General features: G+C 36.8%; 1 protein-coding gene across 17 annotated transcripts in view; it reads left to right on the plus strand.

Annotated features, from left to right (window-relative positions):
- Nucleotides 1-15796, plus strand: part of camk2g2 (calcium/calmodulin-dependent protein kinase (CaM kinase) II gamma 2) — a 60718-nt gene extending 44922 nt beyond the window's left edge. For 4 of the 17 annotated variants that reach the window (XM_084390890.1, XM_084390892.1, XM_084390894.1 and 1 more), the window contains 7 exons: nt 6039-6093; nt 9046-9150; nt 11391-11522; nt 11970-12045; nt 12661-12755; nt 12871-13119; nt 13201-15796. In XM_084390890.1, the coding sequence (XP_084247016.1) occupies nt 6039-6093; nt 9046-9150; nt 11391-11522; nt 11970-12045; nt 12661-12755; nt 12871-13103 (696 nt within the window). In that variant the 3' untranslated portion in view covers nt 13104-13119; nt 13201-15796. Of the gene's footprint in view, nt 1-3349; nt 3428-5585; nt 5631-6038; nt 6094-9045; nt 9151-11390; nt 11523-11969; nt 12046-12660; nt 12756-12870; nt 13120-13200 lie in introns of all 17 variants that reach the window. The other 13 variants (XM_084390883.1, XM_084390885.1, XM_084390886.1 and 10 more) reach the window with 9 other exon arrangements.
- Nucleotides 15797-17138: the final 1342 nt, after the last annotated feature.

Genomic DNA, 17138 nt, shown 5'->3' on the forward strand with positions numbered 1-17138 from the left:
CAGGAGCAGCAAAACCAGCTTTATACTGACCTCGTTTGTAAAGCAGTCTGGTGTGTGAAATGATTCGCGCAAACATGAAAGCATTGACGTTGATCGTGGGGAATATTCCCTTCGAAAACAAAACTCAGCCACTGCGTCATTAGCGGTTCGGATTTAGGAACATCAAAATGACTGCTGTGTTCCTTATTACACCCAAGAACAGAACATAGACAGTGCTCCAGCGTATCAACAATGACCGCGCGGACTATGATTGACAGCTCGCTCACGAGCGAGGGCGGGTCTGTGTTGAAACGCGGCTGTCAATCAACAATCGTGGGAGGGGCGTCGATTTTGTGACGTCACAAAATTTAACGGCTTGATTTGAGATGGGGGAAAACATATACGAATATTTAAAAAAAAAAAAAACACTGGATGGATTTTTATCATTTTATGATGGTTGTGTACAGGCACTGCCAACACACATTTCAGTACAATCAACTTGTAAAAGTGCATGTACCATTATATGACCCCTTTAAAGGAGCCTTTAATTGATTCAGTGATCTCAATTAGAGTCTTGGACACAAGATTTGATCATCTTTAACATCTTGTATGAAGTTATAAAAAAAAAAAATTTGTCTCATATTTATATCATGATATACTTAAAGGGTTAGTTCACCCAAAAATGTCTCACCCTCATGTCGTTCCAAGCCCGTAAGACCTCCGTTCATCTTCGGAACACAGTTTAAGATATTTTAGATTTAGTCCGAGAGCTTTCTCTCCAATCTGCGTTCACGACTCCACAGTGAGCGCTGCTGACATGCACACTTACGCACCATTTAAAAAAATATAGCAATACCAAAATATAAACAATGTAGAATAGCTTGAATACAGCGTGCGTCTCCCTCAGACTGTAAACGAAGCTCGGGCGCACCAGATAACACGGCAGCAGCGTCACTGCGGAGTCGTGAACGCGGATTGACAACAGAACCGGAAGAGAATACAATGCTGAATAATGCCGTAGTTTTTGTTATTTTTGGACCAAAATGTATTTTCGATGCTTCAAAAAATTCTAACTAACCCACTGATGTCACATGGACTACTTTGATGATATCTTTATTACCTTTCTGGACATGGACAGTATACCGTACATACATTTTCAATGGAGGGACAGAAAGCTCTCGGACTATCTAAAATATATCTAAAATATCTTAAACTGTGTTCCGAAGTGAGTCATTAATGACATAATTTTAGTTTTTGGGTGAACTAACCCTTTAAGCAATATCACGAGAGTGCTTTTTTGCCCCGAACGAGTGCAAATTGTGATATTGATTTTATACAACAGTTAATATTGTGTTATATTTTAGACACAATATTGTCTGCATTTGCTCAGTTTTGCCAGTGTAAAGTCATAGCAGAACTGTTGTGCATCTCCGAGCAACGCACAGCAGTGCTTCGTTTCTGAATGAATCCGCATTTTGAGCGAATCAATTGGATGGACCAATGATGCAATGGACAATTTATAAAGAGATCCATTTACTTCATTCCTGAATTAATCAGCCGTTTGAACAAATTGAATGAATGACTCGATGACTTACTCATTTAGACATTAACTGCCACCTACTGGTAGTTTTAGTTTAGTTTATTTAGAGTATCATTTAATAAAAAATAAAAAATCTTATTTCCATATTAATGTAAAATCCATTCAAAAGGTTTACTTCACCCAAAAAAGAAAATTGTCATAATTTACTCACCCTCATAGCCGTTGAAGCCTAAAAGTTTGTGTAATAAATTCTATGTTGAATCAAATTAAATATTTTTTGTCTAAAGCTACTTTTTGTAATGACTATTTTGACTATCTTAGCCAGATTTGATGTGCGATTAATTTGATTAATTAATCGGTACATTGTGTAATTAATTAGATTCTTTTTTTTTTAAATAATCGCTGGACAGCCCTAATAAATACAATAATATAATATTTTATTTAATATGAATGTATTTATATATTTTTTTATTTATATTTGCATAAAATATTACAATAAAATATAGTATAAGTTTTAATTATATTTCCTTCTTCATAAGCATCTAAAACATATGAATTGACAGAAAATTAACAGGCGTTTTTAAGGGATGATATAGTCGGGTCACTTACAAGCTTGCTGCCTCTATCACTCCTGAAAAATGCTGAAAAATAACCGTCAATTAACTGAGACTGAATGCATAAATAAAGCAGTTTCTTTAAAAATCTCTCTCTTCTTTCTCTTTATGGCTGTTTAACATTTGGGATGAACAACTTTTGTCTTCTGCTTCAGTCTTTTTGATCCGTGTGTAACCTGTTCTAATCTTTCTGTAAGGATTCTTGAACATTCTTCTCAAGAATTGTATCGGTTTTACTGCCGCCCTCTTCTTTCTTTCCTATAGTCAGCCTTTGTTCTTTTTGAATCATTAGTTGTACCCTGAACTGATTCACAGAGTCCGAGGTCTGAGCATAAACTCTTCTCGCTGAAGCTTTTCACTGCATGCACTAGTGACCTATCAGGGTCCCTTAACTCCTTGACAGTAACATTGGCCTCTAATTGTTACTGTGCCAGCAAAATAGTACATTTAAATATTTCTGTAAATACCAAACATTTATGTTCATATCTGTAGCCTTTTTCTTTTCTTTTTTTTTACCATTGTATCCATCTTTTTGGATATATTCAAATACAAATTCTATTAGTATATTTACATGTTTATCAGCACTTAACAATATCTCTACATATGAAAGGTTGAAAGATGTTTACATACACACATACTTAATCTATTATTGTTATTATTATTATTATTATTATTATTATTATTATTAAATAAATGTCAACAAAATATACTTATTCTCTGTAAATTTACTTATTTTCTCTAGTCATATTTTAGGATAAGTGAACAGTTCCAAAACAACCGAATTGTATATCAAGGAACATAACCATGTAATGTAATCTTACTGTCTCTCTTTGTACAGCCCACCATGTTTTATCTTTGTTTTTATCAAGAATTGTAGTGTGATTTTACAGATATGGGAGGATTTATTTCAATATTTTTTATTTTATGACTCTGCTCTAGTATTACCGACCATGATTAGTTTGAATCTGTAATTCCATAACGTACCTCTCACAAAAACATGCCTTTTAATAAAGGGTTTTTTTTTTCATGAAAGTTTATCATTAAAAGTGCTCTAAGCTAATTTACCCATACAGATCCCCTTTCATGTCTAGAATGAGCTGAGGTTGTCAGTTCTTGAACTGCACTGAAACCGAGCACCGATGGTGCGAGGACCCTTTTGGAATGGCTCTGTTTATTTTGTGTTGTCATTGTTTTTTTGTTTTGTTTTTTGCCCCAGCCACAGACAAACAACAACAAAAACAGTGTAGTAAGCAGCAGCACCAAAGACAGCAGCATATCATCCACTGCACCAATGGTACCTCATCTTAACTTTTTATTTCCTTCATTCATAGTCTTTCCTTTTCTTAGTTCTTAAGTCTTTGTTTAGTGAAAGGCTTTATCAGTTTGTCCCATACCTGTTATTTTGACTTCCACCAATCATCGCTCAATCCACTCAGATGAAGATGTGTGACGTTACTCATGGTTTTTGATGAGTTGAACTAAAACATCTGGTTTGTGCCTGTGGATTTCTCTCTGACTTCCTATTTTACCCAAACAAACTCGCAGGAGAAGTTTGACAGCTTAGTAGACAACCCCTGTACTTTTAGACAGTTTCAAAAACTTTTCTTTTTGTTCAGTATCTGACCATATTAAAGTGAGAACATTTTCTTAGGCTAGTAATGTGTAGATAATCCCTGGTTGCATCTTCTCTGAATCTCACAGTCGAGTCTCCAAGGGTAAAACAGGATAATTTTACGTCAGGAAGCAGAGCTGCTCTGTTTGTTCTGAAGATGCAGTTCCTAACTTTTATTATTATGGGTAATTGCTCATTTACCCAGTTCACAGCCTTCAGAGGACATAGTGCTACTTCAGAGGTACTTCAGATCTGTCAACAAACAAATTTGTCAACTGACACGCACACCCAGTCAAGGAACAGTGGGGTCTAAAAGTTGAAGATCATTATGTTATCAGCAAGAAAATGTAAAAAAAAAAAAAAAGGATTTTAAATATCTGAGTATTGAATTGATATGTAATGTTTTATTTAATTTCTATTATTTAAATATTATTTTGAATGAAATTGTAACTGGTTGTCAGCACGTAGGGACTGCATCTTCAGGTCTGCGTTGACAGGTTGCTTATTAGAGGGTGTTGTGTTAGTGGTGGTGGAAATAAAGTAGTATCTAGTGCGCAAGACTGTTCGTTTATATGTGGGGTGTGTGTATGTGCAAAGGTGGGATCAATGCTTTGTGTTTTCTGGAGAAATAACATACTGTGGCATCGAAAGCTAACTGTTTGTGCAGTGTTAATCATTTCTGTTATGTCTGTGTGCTGTTGGTGACTGGGATTGGTCTGGGAGAGAGACTTCTCAAGCCTATTGACTACTTCCTTTTCCACTGTCTCTGTGGTTAGAAGTACCCAATCTTTGCATGCATATCCATTGAACTTCAAGTTCTTTGTATAATGTCTTTCTTTACAAAACATTATAGTTATTGTATACAGAGGCCTCAATGTATTTGGATACCTAACCCTATACACTTAAACACAAATTAATGTCATTGTATTATATGTAGCTTTTTTTTTTTTTTTTTTTTTGGAATAGTTTACCTAAAAATGAAAAATCTGTCATCATTTATTCACCCCTAAGTTGTTCCAAACTGGTATACATTTCTTTGTTCTGCTGAACACAAAGGAAGATATTTTGAAGAATGTTTGTAACCAAACAGTTGTGGGGCACCATTGACTTCCATAGTATGGAAAAAAATACTATGGAAGTCAATGGGACCCATCAACTGTTTGGTTTCGGCAGAACAAAAAAAATCATACAGGTTTGGACCAACTTGAGGGTAAGTAAATGATGACAGAATGTTAATTTTTGGGTGAACTATCCCTTTATAATAAATGTAGTACAGTCTTTGCTTTATTTATTTCCATTATTTCATTAATTTTATTAATTCATTATTTTATTATTTATTTATTGATTGTTATTTCTGGTTATCAAGCATTTCAACAAATCGAGTTCCATTAATTTTAAAGAAATATAGCATAAGGACATTTATTTATATATTTATTATCCCCATTCATTTAATTAATATTTTTGGCTATTAGTGTAATATGTCCATGATATAACAACACCATTGACAAGTGGCATTTGTTTTAGTGAACTATATCACACGCACATTTTTGTTTTTTTAATTTAGCATAAATTAAAAACTATAACAACAAACAACCAATACTAAATACCACTTGTAAATGTTATCATCTGATGCAATGAAATTCATACTTTTTAAAGTTTCAAATAAGTGCCCAAAAACATTTTGGGGCCATTGTATACGCATTATTAGCTTATGGAACAAACGCAGAAGTCTTCAATGCTCCTGACAGTTGTACAGTCACATCATGCTAGTTGTGGAGTCAGGGTCCCCTCACCCTCTTCCCTCAGCCCCGCATGGTAAACTCTCTCCTGCCTCCCCCAGGAATCACAGACCACTGTCGTGCACAATCCAGCCGATGGCATCAAGGTAAGCAACCTCTTTCAGCTCTGCCATTGAACGCGGGTCATTAGAGCTACTTCCTAAAACCACAACCCCGAACTTCACAAATATCACTCAAGTGAATGGGTCTTGCCCTCATGCTTGGTTGGCTGGTTTGTGCAGGGCTCGGTGTGTTCCTGTCAGGGGTCTGTGTGTGTGTGTGAGGGTGTGCTGGGGTATATCTGTGCTTGCGGGTGATTCTTTATGTGTGTGTGTTTGCTGGTTTACAGTGTGTGCACCATATATTGTTCCACATGGTTTATAGACCCTGTCTTTTTCGCTCTTCCCACCTTCATATAACCACCCCTCCATCTTGCATATTGTCTCTCTCTCTCTCTCTCTCTCTCTCTCTCTCTCTCTCTCTCTCTCTCTCTCTCTCTCTCTCATATATCACAGGGGTCTACAGAGAGCTGTAACACCACAGAAGAGGAGGACATGAAAGATAAGAAAGGTACACTATCAACTCCTCATGTACTTTGCATGTCTTTCTTTTGTTCTCTGGGATCTACAGAACAGGTTATATGTGTATGAGTTTGTTCAAAATGTAAATATTTATTAAACGCATCATTAGAATCAAAGGCCATGTTTACACCTGATATTTAGATCTGTCCTGTGACCACAGGTTTTGTGGGCACAGTCTCTGATTTTCTGACTACATGCAGTACTGTGCAAAAAACATTTCTTTCAAGGTGGTTATTTGTCTTTTTTGATTTAGTGTGTCAGTAGGAAAAATCCATTTTAGATTTCCAAACATTCCTTTTGCAAATATTGGTATTATGCAGTGAGATTTTTGTATGACCAAGCAGTCCAACATCAGATGGTTTATGGTCCACACAGAGATCTGAGCTCCGCATTGAGTTCGTCTGGGATTAGATAAAGAAACAGAAGCCACTGAGACTGTCTAAATCAATAAAAGAACATCCTCACATTTTTTTTCAAGAGTACGTAAAGGGATAGTTCACCCAAACGTGAAAATTGTCATCATTTACCAAACCAATCATATGAGAAAACAGCTTTTAGTTTTATGAGAAAAGTACGAATGAGACTGTACAAATTCATTTGAATTTGCCACCAATTTGCCAAAAGAGAAAGTAGTTAAAATAGTTAAGAATTGCCTTCACTCACCCTCACAAGCCCATGAGACTATCTTCTAAACACAAATAAATGGATTTTCAATGGAGGGACAGAAATTTCTCATGTTTCATTAAAAATCTATTACAAACTTTGATGCTTAATTAAAAGTTTGTAAAGAGATGGTAAAAGAAATATATGAATCAAGAGGTTTAATCCAAGTCTTCTGAAGAGACACGATTGGTTAATATGATGAACAGATTTTATTTATTTACAAATATGAACCAATGATAATTGTCAAGTCAAGCTAGTAAGGTTGACCTTCTGTTTATCATATTTGCGTTGTTTTGTTTTCTATATTAACAGAAAAATTGTCAAGAACGCATCGGAATGCATTTTATGTAGTGTTTCTGACTACCTCTGAATGTGGTTTCAATGAAAGGATCACAAATTGCTTTGGACGGACATTAATACCAGATGTAAATGGGGTCAAGGCTTGTACACCTTCCCAAATAGTGGTAGTGACGGCCAGAGGGAATAAATATACAGATACAGGTAGTGAGAGATTGACAGTGAGATTGATTCCTGTGTGGTGAAAGGACCTTCATGGTATGATAATTGCTTTGCGTGTGTGGCGACGGCCAGCTTGTCAGCTCTAGATACATTGCTGTTCACTACAGCTTCAGCTATTGTGTAATATTATATAAGGGACCAAAACAGGGTCAGACTGACTGATTTGCTATCATGAATCAGCACAAGCTTTGCTATGAAAAGGAGCCATGCTGTGATTGCCAAAGTTACCATGACACTGATGAATCACAAAGTCTTGTGTTCGCATAATGAAATGTCCACAATTTCTGAGGGAATATTCGTTTTACAGCAGTGACCTTTACTGGCAACAAATACCCCTTCTGAGAATTACTGAGCCTCCGTATCACATCTCAGTATGTTGTCTGGCAGAGTCACATGGTGGTTCATTACCACACAGCAATATTGCACAATGGGTTCAACTCAATTATATATAATCATGGCACCATTCATCATCTGATTGGCCTTTTTGATCAATTCTGAGCTTTTATATTGCTTTTTGAGTGCTGTTAGATAATAAGATACCTTAATCATTTCTATTCAATCTGGGAAACACAAGCAGAGGTTTAATGAGTCAGTAGAGCTTTAGGATCATTCCTTGCTTGACATCTAATCTAAGCTTGATGGTCAGGTACGCTCGATAGTCACTATACTGAGATTTAACCCTCAGAGACCTAAGCACAGATATTGATATACACTACTGTTCAAAAATCTTTTTTAAAGAAATTAATACTTTTATTAATCTTTTATCAGCAAGGATGCGTTTAACTGACAGTAAAGACAGTTATAGTGTTACAAATATTTCTATTTTAAATAAATGCTGTTCTGTTTGAACTGTAAATTTATCTAAGAATCCTGAAAAAACTAATCCTATATTATCAGCATTGATAATACAGTAGTCAACATTTGAAGTGGATTAAATAAGTTGATCAAAGTTGTCCTTTGACAAGAACGGCTATTGTTAAAAATTCATGTATATCTTTGATGAAAGGTTTTGATCCACTTCAAATGTTTACTACTGTAATCATAAATGTTTCTTGAGCAGCAAAACAGCATATTAGAATGATTTCTGAAGGATCATGCGACACTGAAGACTGGAGTAATGATGCTGAAAATTCAGTATATAAATTACATTTTAAAATATATTGAAATAGGAAAATGTTATTTTAAATTGTAATATTATTTCACAATATTATGATTTTTTTTACTTAATTTTTTTTAATCAATCAAATGAATCCCTAATTGTCATCATGATGTTTTTCCTGGTTTTATCCTGAAGATATTTTATTTAAATAACCATTGCAGTTCTTCCAACAGTAAGTCTCTGAGGGTTAGTCCACTTGCGTCATAGCAGAAAGACCCAAAGATCTCACATTCTATACAAGGGTGCAAAAATGTTCCCGACAGAGAAGTATTGTAGCTTTTTCTAAAACAAACAGTTGTATAGCATGTCCTTGTATCGAGGTATTAGAGAGTTCAGGGCTCAGAAAATATTGCAATTTTTTTTTTTTTTTTTTTTTTTTCTACATAACATTACCTTTATATTATTTTCTGCTCTTAAGTTGCATGCACATCGTGTCTTAGCATGAGTGGTTTTTTTTGTGTGGTGTGTGCTGTTGATATTTTTGGACGATTATCATGCAAATTGTGTCACCACAAAAGGCAAGCTGGAAAAAGGTTTGTGCCTTGTGGTTTAACTTACCACAACAAATGTCACATTTTTCCCCTGAATTGTCTGTGTCAGTATCGGTGGGCGGGGCTAGCACTGACAGTGCAGTGGTCAGCCAATGCAGTGGCTCCGATGAGCCGGCTCCTCAGACCGAGGCTTCTCCCCCCTGCCCACTACCCAGTAAGTCAACTGCTACAGCAGTGACCTTATCAGCGGCTCCTACAACTCCCTCTTGGACTCATCTGATCTCTACCTCACATTCTCTCCGTTTCTACTGTTCCCACTGCTAACCTAGAGTATTTCACCTTTCTAAGCTTGTCATTACTTAATATGTTACTCTAATATATCTGGCTGAGATGGACTCACTGGACATCTACATTGTTAAATGCCCTAATCTTGTATTTTGGTGTCAGTATGAAAGGTCATATCATACATTTTAATTTTATTATTGATTTATCATTATAGGCAGCAGTTTTAATGCTTCAATGTTATGCATAAACCGTTACGGTCGTATTGAAATGACCAGTTTGGTAAAAAATAAACTTAAGATACTCAGATGTCAGAATTTTTTTTATTGCTCGTTTTTCTGATGTGAATACTGTGTTAAAGTGTGATGGCAGAAATTTGTGAATGTTTAGATAGTAAATTCTCTTTTTGTACTGAGGAGTTAAGATTAATGTTATGGAGTGTTTTTGTAGTTTATCTCAAAAGCTCAGGGAACATTTGATTCCTTATGATATGACTCCTTTAAGACAATAATATGGCATTTTTATGGCTTTCGTGAGTCATTGCAACAAAATGCACGCCACATAATCTACTGTACTCCGCACAGCAATCAAGGACTGAGATTGTCACTTTACCTGATTTGGAGTCTCTCGCAGTCCACCATCTTTGCCCTTTTACTCATGTACGTCCTCACCTCTGACATGGAAAGAATTGCACTGACCTTCTCAGTCAGAGTGACCTTTTCATTTATTTATCTGTGACACTGAATACTTTGAGTGTGACAGATGAGCAGAGGGCCCGTGCTGAGACTGTACACGCCAGACATCTCTCAACACATGCACACACTGCCTAGATCTACTCAGTATGGCCATTACTCCTTTTGTGTTCTTCATTTACTCCTACTGCTTATGCCAGTTCAGTATATAGATTACTGCCACCGTCATAACACAGGCCGTCCTCCCTGTACATCTCTGCTCTTTCTTGGCTGCATGTCGAGTTCAGCGACTGCTCAAACCACTGAACCAGACTGCTGCAGGTCTTTTTCTTTTTTTTTAAACGAAGAAAAAAAAAAACCTTGAGATCTGCCACCATCTGCTGGACTGTTAAAACAAGCACTGCCAGCTCTCTGTTGCAGTTGCTTGAACATACTGTAGTCATACATATTTATCACGTCTGCTATTGTGCATTTAATGTTCATTATTCAAATTCAGTTATAATCTAATTACTGAGTTTATTTCTGCTGTGTTTTCTGTGTGACACATGCAGTGGTTCAAGCATGGTTTGCAGTAGCTTGATGTTTTATGAAGCATGCTAGTAATCAGTGGTTCTCAGCCTTTTGGGCTCGAAGTCTCTCCGTTGTCTAACACAATATTCAACCCCCTTTCCCTCACATTATAGGATATAAAAGATATTTCGGGTATTTCTGCTGTATGACAAAGCTGCTTGTTTTATTAACTGCAAAAAAACAGTATACAGTTATTACATCTTGATTTTGTTTTTCTAGATGTTTAATTTAGATTAAGTGTTTGATTTATTTTAATATAATAATTATTTATTTATTTATTTATTTTTATATGTTAATGCACACACAATGACTTAAAAGTATCAAGTCAACCTGAATCCCCCCTGGAAATTTAATGAGGCCCCCTTGTGGGCCCCGGTCCCCTGGTTGAGAACCACTGATCTAGATGAATTAGTGACTGTGTCTATGATTGGAATAGAATACTAGTGTACTACTAACTAGTATTACACAGGATACACTGTATATTGCCTACTATTTAAAAAAAAAAAAATAATGAATGGAAATAAAATATACAATTATATATACTTAGTATAAAAATGTGTCTAGACATTTTATGAAGAAATGGATGGTAAAAATTAAGTCAATAAAATTCCTTATCACATTAGAAACGGAAGGTGAATTTCAGCTCATTTCATTGTGGGATGTAGTATTTCACACATTTCTGTTTAATACTGCATGTTTTGTCAAGTGTAACTGGTCATTCAGCTCTGCATACAGAAAATGTGCGCAGGATACATGCAGCTGTAGCAATAGTAGTAGAGTAGTATACTATTCCAAACACAGCCCGTCTCTGTTTAGTGCTCACTGTGTTTGTCAGGCTTTTGCTTTGCTGTGGCCTAGCATCTCTGTGTGCATAGTTGCAGTTTTGTTTATGTGTCCCGTTGTCTTGCAGCCGAACCACCACATGATGTTAAGAATGTTGCTTGGAGCAGTTCAGGTCAGAGCTCCTGTCCTGATTTAGAGCCTGCTGTACCTGCTCCAGCCTCCACAACACCAGGGGGCAGCAGCGTGCACAGGCAGCAGTGTAAGTCTTAGACTGTTGATTTAGTGACAGACATATGGTGAATTTGATGTTTTTCTAAATAGACATCCTGACATTCCCTCTGGTTATACAAAAGCCCCTGCAATTCATCACACTATTACAGACCTCTAGCGAAACGTGTCCATCCGGAGGAATTATGAGCTCACGCGAGTGTGAACTGTTTGTACTTTATGGTTGGCTTATGGTTACTGAGCGGGTTGAAATCATAAGCGTTTAATAATCATTGAATACAAGTCATTCAAGACCTCTGCTTGTGCTAAAATCAGGATGCTTGGGTAGATACTGAAAGACAGTTTCCTGTTGAATCATGGGCTGAATGAGATTTCTGGGCCAGCTAGGAGCACCACAATGGTTTGCAGTTTTCAAATAATGGATGTGGATAAACCTTGATTGTGTCCTTGTGCTTCCTCCTGTCTCTCCAAACACCAGCACGAAAGCAGGAGATCATTAAAATCACGGAGCAGCTGATTGAGGCCATCAACAACGGAGATTTTGAAGCTTACACGTAAGTACTGTTTATATATGCTGTTTTCACATATCACTGATTAAACATTGTGAGCATTTTATGGATGGTGATCATTTTTGTTGGTAAATTTTCTCCCAAATAACAGCCAACAAAATGTTACGCATATAGAAAATAGAATATCTTATATTTATTAATAGGAACAAACCTCATATTTAAGATGTAACACTTTAATTGATATTGCTGGTAATTAAGAGAACATTTAAAAAAAAATCTTGTTTTATCAGCTCTTTTGGTGGATATTCTAAAAAGCACTAGTGTGTTTAATTAAAACATGAATGAAACATTTTATGGAATATTTCATTTAAATATACAACCTTTTAAGATCACCAACCACTTTTGTAATATATTGCAAATGTGTGCATGTTAAATAAAATTATGGCAAATCTTTTTTTTTTTAAAGGTAAAAAAATGTATGCCGTATTTTTGTCAATGTTTTATGATGATGAAAGGAAGGGTATTATTGTATTGTATTGTATTGTATTATGGTATTTTCATTGATATTCAGACTGGCAGGTATTTGAAAGCACATAAAGCCCTACAGTCAAAACTGAAAAGTGTTTTGCATTGTCATCTCTGTTATCTTTACTGTTCCAGGAGAATCTGTGACCCCGGCCTGACCTCTTTTGAGCCGGAGGCCCTTGGAAACCTGGTCGAGGGAATGGACTTCCATAAGTTCTACTTTGAGAATTGTAGGCCTAATGCTTTTTAATGTGCTAAAGTAAAGCTGTTTAAGTTTGTTGTATTTTTAAGCAAATTCACTTGAGTTGAATGGTACCTTTGTCTACTGCCTGTGTTTGACTACAGTGCTGAGTAAGAACAGTAAGCCTGTGCACACAACCATCCTGAATCCCCACGTGCACCTGATCGGAGAGGATGCCGCCTGCATCGCTTATATCCGACTGACGCAGTACATCGACGGCCAGGGCCGGCCACGCAGCAGCCAATCAGAGGAGACGCGTGTGTGGCACCGCAGAGATGCCAAGTGGCTCAACATCCACTTCCACTGCTCCGGAGCGCCTGCCGCACCTCTACAGTGAACCACACAGGGCAAAGGTATATACTGATTGACAGACATCTTGGTGTCGACACTACAAGTGAAATATTATTCAGTGTTCTTCATATTCTCTCCCTTAGCATGCCTGAATACTAAAGCCGATTGGAGCATTTCTTCTCCGTGCACGTCTTGCCGCCTGGAGCCCGGCCTGAAGAGAACCTCTTGAAGTTTCGAAAACGTGAGGGAAAAAATTGACACAACTAAGAAATATATTTAAAAGTGGCCACCACTTTAGTCCAACTCTAGCTAGATGTGTGGCGGGCGGCCACGGCAGCAGCCCTGCCTTCTGGATGCTGCATGCTTCTAACGCCCACACGGGGCGCTGTATTGTCTGTAACCATAATCTCTGCTGCCCAACATTCGGAAATGGTGTTTAAAGTATTAATAATATATTGTAAAATATTGAGATCTTCACATGTGTAATTAACAGCTGGTAGAAATGGAAGTTAGAACCAGAAATGTGAATTTTTTTTTTGAAGAGCACACGCCGTTTTAAGGGTAAATGGTGTGAGTTTATTACGTTTCAGAAAACATTTTTCTGTTATGTCCTCTTTTTTTACGCATAGAATGTGATGGCATGGCATATCAGAGGGAACGAAAAATTTTATCAGACGTTGACGCACCAAAGTGTAGACTCTTAGACTTTGAGAAGAGGATGTTTTAATGTTGCTTTTATTTTTTATTAAAAGGGGACAATGGGGTTGGGGAAGATTTTCTTTCTGGCTTTCTGTCGTGTTTTTGTGGAACTCTTGGTTTTTAATCTCCTGAATGATGCTGTATTTGAAAGTATTTTGTGTTTTCAAGACAAATGTTTTAAAGTGGGACAGGATTTAATATAGCTGTGCATAAATAGATATTTATAACGAGAAAGGACAGTCTGTGGTGTCTGGGGTAAAAGGGTGAGGAGATGTGTGTGTTTGTGTAAGTTTAAATGTTCTTTCTTGGGTTCAAGATGCTCGTTGCTATGTAGTGTTTTGCGTAGATCTTCTTTCCACACACTTCCACGTGAGGCCTAAACTCAAGTTGGGTTGGTTTACTTGCCTTCATGTATGTTTACACCCATAACCTCCTGGCTCTCTGAACCTGAAGTTGCAGAACTCTCACTTACTTTGATTCAAGTTTGTTGTATGTCTCTTGGTCCCCAGGGGGCGCTAAACACTACACACAAACACGCTCACGGTTACTCTGCTCACTCTTTTAGGCTTCCAGCTGCGTGCATATCATTTTGTAGACTATAAGCATGTCAAAAAAGGAAAAAAATGAAATGGCCTGTACTGTTTTGCACACAAGCTTGAGACTCTATGCTGTTCTGTTCACTTTTTTTGTGGACTGCTTTGCAACTTCAGGTTATGAAATCCATCCATAGGGGTCCACGCTTTAGAAGAAGACCCAAACTGTCACATTACCCCTCCGTGAGTGTCTGTACACTTGTTCTGATTATGTCTCATCATCGTATATAGTGACTTGAGTGTGGTTTTGGTAAAACAGTGATCACCTGAGCATCCACAGGCTGGTTATTGAATGAAAATGACTTGATGAATGCAGTTCCAGGGTGTTTTTGGGTCCATTTTGTGGCAGAATCTGTTCTGGGGATGTTGATTTCTTGTTTTATTTTAATTTTTTCAGTGTAACCTGTAAATACTAATGCAGATCAGTGATGAGGGATGATTCGAACTCTTAGCCAGTCGTCTTCATCCGACTTTCAGTACACAGTAAACATGCGTAGTTAAAAAAATGTCGGTTAAAGCACATGGACACGTTGTGCTCCCTTTAAATTTGATCTGTGTGACTGTAATACATTGGAACACTGTTCTTGACTGTGTTATTATGTAGAATCCTGTGTGTGAATTGTGATGCCTAGGGGGCTTGCCGTTTTCCCCCCTTTACTCTGTGCTAAGCCATTTCTTGTGACACGTTACCTTTTAAAGTTGGGCAAATGTTGCACCCAAGTTTATATGTTGAAAAAAGGGAGGAAAGAGAGTACTCCTGCCCTACAGCATCTTGTTATTGAGTTCACTTGTCCACCGATGAAACCGTCTGGCACTGTGATGTCTGCCATACCTTCATCAGCGCTCTCTGCTGCAGTGTGTGTTCTAACCGTGTGATCAGTCCTAGTCTCTGCCTGGCCACTTCCTCCACTCATAGTGTGTCCTCTCAGATATGAAAAAAGTGCAGTTTAGTCTGTTAAACTTACATAAAAAAATGTACATGGTTAAGAGTTGTTTCCAGATCCAGGAGATTATAGTTCTTGTATTTCTTATGACTGTTAGATGGACACAAACGCCTTTGTATGATAAGTGAATAATTCCTGAACTAAATAACTCTCACAACCAAACCATATATGCAGTTCAGCAGAAGGAAAATATGCATGTGTAACTTTCTTGTAATAATTTTCACTGTCTGTGTTACCTAAATTTGAAATATGTGTATATTACCTGCATCTTCAAGGTAAATGACATGTGGCTCTGAGATATGGTTTCCAATGCTAATTTTGTAAAGAAATGGACTAAAAGAAATTAACAAAGCTTTAGCTTGGTATGTTGCCCCACTTTTGTCAGTTTTTTTGCATTGTAACCATATATGATGGGACTACATATGATTATACTCTGAGGTTTAATTGGATGCTGGATTTTTTTGCATGACCATACAATTAATAAAACTATGAATTTAAATCTATCAAGTGTTTGTTTGAATGTTGTTAAACCATCATAGCTTTGTTATTGTTGAAACATTTGGAAGCATTTAATAAAAGATAATCTCAACATCACTGTCTTTCTCTCCTGCTCAGCTTGCAATTGAAGCTCACCTGCTTGATTACACGAGGACAAGACAAAGTACTCGAGCCTCGAGGCATTGTCTGTGTTACGCAAGTTACGAAGGGCCCCGAACCACCAGGGGCCCCCTTGCTTTCAAAGATAGTGTAAATATGCAATTTAGTTTAAATAAAAATGTTATATTATCCAAATGTGGATTAAACTTAGGAGTCGTCATGTGGAAACATTTTACTATATACCTTACTACTGAATGATTTGTATTTATGTAATTACCGTTTCGGCAGGCAATAATGTGACATGTTTTTAAAAAAAATGAAAAAATTTTTGGGGGATGAACTAACCCTTTAACGTATGGCTATGGCTTGTCAAGACCTCCAGATTCAGTATTGGTCTACTGTGTTTCGTTAGAAATGCCCCATGATGAAATGAAATTTCAGTTTGCATCAGTACACCTCAATAATCAAAAGGTTCTTAGAAATAAACACATTTCTGTTCAGTCATACAAGTTGTCCTAAAAAAAAAAGCCAATTGGGCTAAAGTTTGCATTCTGTATTTAGAGAAACTATATTATGATTTAGTTTTGTTAGTAAATCACACATTTGGAAATACATTTCAGCTTTTTTTGACAGCTACATGGTTCCAGAGCACAGTCACTTTCAGAAAGCATTTAATTGGAAAGCATTGGATTCAGTGTTACAGTGTTCTTACTATCAGTTTAATGTTTTTGGACTTTCAGTCTTCATTTATTTAGACTTGTTAAATTAATTAATTCTATTTTTACTGTATTTCATTTTTATTTCCTTACTTCCATTATAGAATATTGGCAGTGCACCTTCAGTACCATATTATGGTTTATATATATATATACCACCATTTTATAGCTACATGAATGAAATCCATTTGTGTTGTTTGTTGACCGCAAAACTGCTCTGAAACAACAGATTAGGGGGTGGGGATTCATTTAATCTTTTTATGAATGGATTGTTGTGGCCCCCTCAGAGAGTTTTGCTTAGGGTCCCCAGAAGTCTAGGGCCAGCACTTACTCAAGGGGACCCTAGAGGTAAATGTCTGCACCTTTAAACCAGATGTGTTGTTATTCAGGCAAGTTTCTAAAATTATCTAACTCCCTGAAAGATATCACTTAATACTTTGGGGTCGTAGGAAGAGGGGGCGTGACTTATTTGTTGGCTAATTATGGCAGAACTTTTATGTTCTATTTTCTTTTTTTCTATTATTCTGTTAAA

The sequence above is a fragment of the Rutilus rutilus genome (genome assembly GCF_951802725.1).
Source record: "Rutilus rutilus genome assembly, chromosome: 20".
Lineage (NCBI taxonomy): Eukaryota > Metazoa > Chordata > Actinopteri > Cypriniformes > Leuciscidae > Rutilus > Rutilus rutilus.